Below are 7322 nucleotides of genomic sequence, written 5' to 3'. Positions count from 1 at the left end.
ACAACGGTGACAGACAACGGACAAATTTTGATCAGAAAAGCTCACTTGAACCTTCGGCTCAGGTGAGCTAAAAAGTGGTTATAACGCGAAAGAAAGGTGTATTAATGTAAAAGGAAAATGTAATAACGCGAAAGAAAGGCGTAGTAATGGGAAGTAAAAAGGCGTTAAAACGCCTTTCAGAACTAGCGTAATAACGCGATTCAAAAGGCGTAATAACGCAAATCAAAATGCGTTATTACAGCATTTGAAAGGAATGCGAATTGAAAAGGTGTTATAACGTAAAAAAGGCATAATAATGCGAATCAAAAGGCGTTAATCTTTCAAAACATATAATAATACAAAGTGAAAATGCATAACGTGAATTAAAAGAGTTTTGACGCGAATGAAAAGGCGTTATTGTGCCTTTGAAAAGCGTTATAATGCGAAGTGAAAATACGTAATACCGCAACAAAGGCATTATAATGCGAAGTGAAAAGGCGTAATACTGCAACAAATGCAGGCAAGAGAGGGAACGGAACCCCTAGGACTATCGTTTTCCGCCCTCTGTTTGGGACTGTACTGGGGCCTCCCGAGGGTGGGACCACTTTTCAAACCTCTCTAGTGATTGAATATGGGTGATCGAATGAAACAAAACTGATATAGGGATAGAAAACAACAAAGTCAAACTTATTGAAGCCTTAAAGGGGTCACATTGTCCTTCAAGGGCAATTGAGCTTAACTGAAAGTACCCAATTTTACATCATGTAGGTTAATGACAACTTAATCGTTGACAAGTCCACAAAAGGAATGCAAAAACGTAGACAAGATAGGGAAACCCCGGGGCTATCAATCATTTTCCGCCCTCGGTATGGGGCTGTAGGAGTACCACCTTTTCCACCTGAATGAGCTAATATCGCTAAAATTTCTTTCTTGCTAAATCACAACTCGAAATATAACTTTTATATCAATGTTTGAATCGAGCATTCTGTACAATACACAATAGCAGTATTCAAGGTACAGTTTATATACCGTTCACTTGCATTATCACGCCTTCCCCTCGTGTTATAACACTTTCTGAATCCGCATAAGTGCCTTTCTGCATTACTGTGCCTTTATTTTGCGTTATTATGCCTTAAGAAATCATTTTTTGTTTTTTAAAAAGTGATTCTAATCAGCTTTCGTATGCAGCAAGATTATCGAATATAAATCAAGATTTTGGCATATAAAATAAAGAATTGTATGATATTGCAACGTTTTACACGTCATACTTGTTTTATTCTTGCCAAACCGCATTTCACATCATCTAACCTTTGTCTTGAGCTTCACACTAACCTAAACATGAAACGCCGCTGAATTTCTGGTTACATGTGATTTTTGGTCGATTAGAAATTTTACGAGATCTCTAAAATACAAGATTTGCATGTCCTTCCTCGCGAATTACTGAATAATTATACACATATTCTGTCCTTCTTAGCGAATTACTGAATAATTATACACATATTCTGTCCTTCCTAGCGAATTACTGAATAATTATACACATATTCTCTGTCCTTCCTAGCGAATTACTGAATAATTATACACATATTCTCTGACCTTCCTAGCGAATCACTGAATAATTATACACATATTCTCTGACCACATGTAAGAAAGTACCATAGTTTTCTGTGGGTTTTTTTTTTTCCATAATGGTTTACACCATTTATTATTTCAAAGTTACACATACATTACACTTACAAAGAATTTTTTTAGTAATAATAATTATAATTATTAAATTAATTTGTGTCATCAACTAATTGCACACTTCAGTCTGCTGCTTTTTAAAAAAAATATAGCTATATCGTCAGAAAACACGAGTTTCATTGATTCAGTGTAAAGAATGAATTGTATTGCTAATCTTGTGTTGACAGCGGACAGACGTAGGTTATACGTTCATTTTAAGAGCAAAAAGTTCGAGCTCAACAAACTAAATTTATACTTCCAAAAGAACTGACACTACTACACAACTCGGGTTTAAACCTCCTTCTCACTGCCTCCACTGAAGGATGCCGGGAGAGATGATAACTCAGAAAGCAGGGACTGCTGACCCCCCCCCCCCCCCCCTTAGTTTGCTTTGATCTATGTTTAACATATTGTGGATATTAACTAATGGAACTATAAAAAGTAAGATCATTAAACTTTTGGGTCTTAGTACAAACTTTTAAACCGGTGTGCGAGTTTTCATTTTTGGCTTCCATTAAATATTTTAACTCACTTCCGCGTAATTGTCGGATAACAATTCATATTCAGGTAAGAGGAAATGTCCGTGTTTAGTGTTTTATCCCATATTCAGGTAGATCTATATGTCTATATTTACTGTTGATTGTCCTTAAGTTGATCACCAGAAACTACTCACTTCTCAGAGATGAATTAAGTGCTGTTTTATTCTGTCTGTGTAAACATGACAAAAGGAGAAAAAAAAGTGTGCTCTCTCACCTCTGTGTTGTACTGAGCGGAATATGCACCGGCTAAACATCAGTGAACAATGACTGCGATCAATAGTACAGCAAGCACAGAATGGCGATATATTCAATATAATGAAATATCTCGTTATAGCGACACAACGTCATGAAGATATTTACTTTTTGTTGACAATGCCAGACCAGTAATAGGAAAATATAAAACAATGTTCAAAATTGAGGAGGGAAATTATAATTTTTAAAAAAATAAATATATTACGATGAGGAGCACTTTGTTGGTTTTACATGATTTCAAATGTACAAACACAAAATCAGGGTACTTTGGAATGATTTATTTTTAGAAACCTTTGTAACATTTAGACATACATACACTGGCTGTTTACACATACAATGATTAGCCGTCATTGAATTAAACCAAAATATTTACACCTAACATCATTAAAAAAAAATCAATCTCAAAATGTATTTCTACAACATATCAACAATAATTACTATGACAGTTGCTATTTAAATATATAGATAAATGTTTCTTCCACAAATCCACAACAGTGATCCCCCTAAAACTACACTAGGAAGCATGTCTTTACCGGTCCTAACAGTTAACATTATACCACCGCCATGTCAGCTGACTAAAAGTAGCATGATGAATAATAATAATACTTACAAAACAATTCCAGGCTGAACAGTTCAGGAAATGTTTACAGATAGTGATTGATAATCTTGTGTGGCTATAATCAAAACAAGAAATATGTTTAAAAGACAAGTCTGATCTGAAGTGCTCACCATGAAGTGCAGAAAACCAGTTGGTTTGTGATAAAGGAAATCAGAGTTTAGTTTCTGGGCTTATCTTCAAATTTTTCTGGGCTTATTTTCAAATTTTTCTGCACTTATCTCTAAATTTTCTGGGCTTATTTCTAATTTTCTGGGCTCATCTCTGAATTTTTCTGGGTTTATCTCTAAATTTGAAGAAAATGTTATACATAATGTATATCAAATTTTTTTGGTACAATATTAGACTCTTTACAGATTGTCTTCTACAAAGTTCCAACTGAATTCCTCCGTCCATGCTGCATTTACAGGGAAAACTATGAAGCATGTTTGATCTACAATTCATGCAATATAATGTCACAAAAAATTGGAAGCTTTCATTATGATCATGTTGAATAACCTTGATAGAGAAATGGGGGGAATAATAAAAAAAGATATATTCAAAGCTCAGTCCCGGCTGTGCTGCTAAGGGAGGGGGTGGGGTGGGGGGTGGGGGTGCTAAATACGTACATCATACACTCACATGTAAAAGTTACCAACTGCAAGAACAATTCTGTTTCTTTTTTCAGAATACAGAATAATGAATTCATATCACTGGTCATTTCTGTGACTTTGCACTTCATGATATATGAACATGTCTTGTTTTCCTAGCATATAGTACATATCATACATACGATCAAGTCATACAATTTGAAATCTCATGGAAATTGGGTTTGTAAGCCTGTGGGATACTTTGCTAAACCACTGGATATAAAAACATTTCACATTACAAACAAAATGTGTTTGTGAAACACTGATGCCCCTGTAAGGAAGCAAAGTAATAGTGGTACCAAAAGAAATGTCTTGTCACAAGGAATACACATATGAAATATGAAAGCCCTATCAATGACCATTCAAAACTTGTGACCAAAGTTAATTTTTTTTCAAAAGTAGTTAAAACGCCCTCGTCAAGGTCATGAGGTAAAAAAATTTGGTACTTAAAGAAAGGTCTTGTCAAAGGGATACACATGTGAAATATGAAAGTTCTATCAAAAGTTCTATTCAAAAGTTATGGCCTAACTAAGTTTTTCAAAAGTAGGTCCAACTCCAAGGTCATGAGGTCAATTTTTTTTTCAAAAACCAAATGAAAAGTCTTCTCATAAGAAAAATTACATGTAAAATATGAAAGCCCTATCACAAACCATTCAAAAGTTGTGACTAAGGTTTTCAAAAGTAGGTCAAACTCTAAGGTAAAAGTCACAAGATAAATGTTTGGTACCAAAAGAAAGGTCTTGTCACAAGGAATGCACACGTGAAATATGAAAGCCCTATCACATCATTCAAAAGTTATGGCCAAGGTTAAAATTTTTGAAGACAAGCAGACAGACCAAAAACTATATGTCCCAAAATCTTTGATTACAGGGGCATAAGAATTACATTTCTAAACTCCAATTTACATCTAGTACAAAAACTCAATATGTAAAAAGTTTACAATGCAAAAATAAACACAATATATTGAAGTCTTTGTACATGATTGATAGAATATGAACAGGATGACAATTAAAATGGTGGACTTCTAAAGTTATCACAGCACCGCTCAGTCTCAGAGACAAAGGTCATGTGGTCCTCTTAACAGCTGCGTGGTCGTGGATGTGCAAACAAAATGTCTGCCTTTTTGTTCAAAAAGTAGATAAGCACCATGGACAGAAGGGTTAGCACTACTCCAACTGACAAAATGGATGTCTGAAAAAAAAAACAACAACAGAGAAATCATGACAATGTTAACTTCAAAATAAAGGTATCTGTACTACTCCAAGACAAAGATGATACAACTCCAAGACAAAGATGATACAACTCCAAAACAAAGATGATACAACTCCAAAACAAAGACAATGAGGTTATAAACAAATACAGTACATGTGTTCTTACACAAAACCACAAGGGCTAGCTACCATTAAAAAAATTGTAATCAATACTATATTTCAAAATATCTTATTTTACAATATAAGTACTGTATTGTTTACTTTTTTTATTCTAACAGGAGCAAGGTCCAGTGCACAAACCACCAGAAAAAAGATGTGTCGAACATTTTATGAAAGATTTATCTGTAATAAGCAAAGCAACAGACAGGGTCATAAGACCAGTATGTGGGTCACTAGACCAGTTTGTGGGTCATTGGACTGGGTCACTAGACCAGGAAGTGGGTCTTTACACCAGGAAGTGGGTCACTAGACAATCACATACATTTTCCAGACCTGTGACTGATATATCAATGTACAGAAAGCAAAATTTCACCAAACCTAACCTGAGTCACTAAGCTTATGCATAAAACTAAGAATCTGGGACATTAATAATTTACATAAGGATGCAAACATTTCAGTTTGATATGTTTGTGGACCTTCTTTTTTGGAAGTTTTTCCCTTTTAGCAAAATTTTAAACCCCACTTGTGGCTCCTAGCTCTGGGGATCTTGGCATGAACAGACAAGAATTTATAATACATGAACAATTACATGGGGATACATGCATAATGCTTTGAAAAACTATACACTTGAGGGTTTTTTTAAAAAATATGTTTTGACGTAAAATTTTAAACCCAAATTGTTGCCTTGCTTTGAAGGCTGGGAATTTGGTTTGCACAAACTTTCATCTTTTTCTGATTATTGGTTCTTGAGCAGAATTTTCTATGGAAGGGGCTAGCCTTCCATTTCAATAAACTTGATTCCAATCAGCCAAGAATAATTTGTGGAAAGTTTGGTTGAAAATGGCCAAGTGATTTTGTAGAAGTGACAGTTAACAGACCCGGTACAAACAAACAGAAAAGCTCACCCACACTTTCAGCACAAGTGAGCTAATTATCCTATATAATGATAATTCACTGTTTGTTTAAAAGTCTCTAGTATCACTCAAATCTAACAAGAGGTACTGTGAGCAATGCTCACTAAGAATACCCCCCGCTTACCCCAATCTCCCAAAGGGTGTTGGTAATAGGTATAAACTACCTCTTTTCTGAGTGTAAAAAACAAATGGCATGACAAACCGAACTATATTGCTACTTCGATGTCCAGTGCACGTGACCTTTGACCTTTTGACCCCAAAATCAATAGGGAACATCTTCATCCCATGGGTAGTCCATATGTATGATATGGTGACTGTAGGTGGAAAGGATAACGCTTTAGAGCCCGGAAACCATATTGCTACTTCGATGTCCAGTGCGCTTGACCTTTGACCTTTTGACCCCAAAATCAATAGGGAACATCTTCATCCCATGGGTAGTCCATATGTATGATATGGTGACTGTAGGTGGAAAGGATAACGCTTTAGAGCCCGGAAACCATATTGCTACTTCGATGTCCAGTGCACTTGACCTTTGACCTTTTGACCCCAAAATCGATAGGGAACATCTTCATCCCATGGGTAGTCCATATGTATGATATGGTGACTGTAGGTGGAAAGGATAACGCTTTAGAGCCCGGAAACCATATTGCTACTTCGATGTCCAGTGCACTTGACCTTTGACCTTTTGACCCCAAAATCAATAGGGAACATCTTCATCCCATGGGTAGTCCATATGTATGATATGGTGACTGTAGGTGGAAAGGATAACGCTTTAGAGCCCGGAAACCATATTGCTACTTCGATGTCCAGTGCGCTTGACCTTTGACCTTTTGACCCCAAAATCGATAGGGAACATCTTCATCCCATGGGTAGTCCATATGTATGATATGGTGACGGTAGGTGGAAAGGATAATGCTTTAGAGTCCGGAAACCATTGCGTCTACAGACGGACGGACAGACAGACGGACAACCCGATTCCAGTATACCCCCCCCACAACTTGTTGCGGGGGGTATAATTATATTGTATATGATTGAATCAAAATCAAATTATCAAAATATAAGAAATCAATGTTTTTCATGAAATTCTCTCTCTTATTATGTATCTCTTGAATCTTAGAAGTACTGGTCACAGATATTCTTTTTTGTCACAGAAAAAAAACCCATACTCTTAATTATAAATTGTTTCATTATGATGAAATTCAATCAAGTATAAATAAATGATGACATGGAAAAGCAGAGTATTCTATCATTGTAAGTCTTATAAAACAAAGCTCTAATTCTAAAGGAAGTAGGATCATTAGTAG

General features: G+C 35.6%; 1 protein-coding gene across 2 annotated transcripts in view; it reads right to left on the bottom strand.

The window, feature by feature from the left end:
* Positions 1-2752: 2752 nt before the first annotated feature.
* Positions 2753-7322, bottom strand: part of LOC125681926 (nicastrin-like) — a 48557-nt gene continuing 43987 nt past the window's right edge. Inside the window, exon 15 of one of the 2 annotated variants that reach the window (XM_048922211.2) lies at positions 2753-4925. In XM_048922211.2, coding sequence (XP_048778168.2) covers positions 4812-4925 — 114 coding nt within the window. In that variant the 3' untranslated portion in view covers positions 2753-4811. The remainder of the gene's footprint in view (positions 4926-7322) is intronic. The other variant, XM_048922210.2, reaches the window with a different exon arrangement.

The sequence above is a fragment of the Ostrea edulis genome, chromosome 2 (genome assembly GCF_947568905.1).
Source record: "Ostrea edulis chromosome 2, xbOstEdul1.1, whole genome shotgun sequence".
NCBI lineage: Eukaryota > Metazoa > Mollusca > Bivalvia > Ostreida > Ostreidae > Ostrea > Ostrea edulis.
The sequence above is the reverse complement of the archived record's forward strand: the minus strand, read 5'-3'. Positions and strand labels throughout refer to the sequence as shown.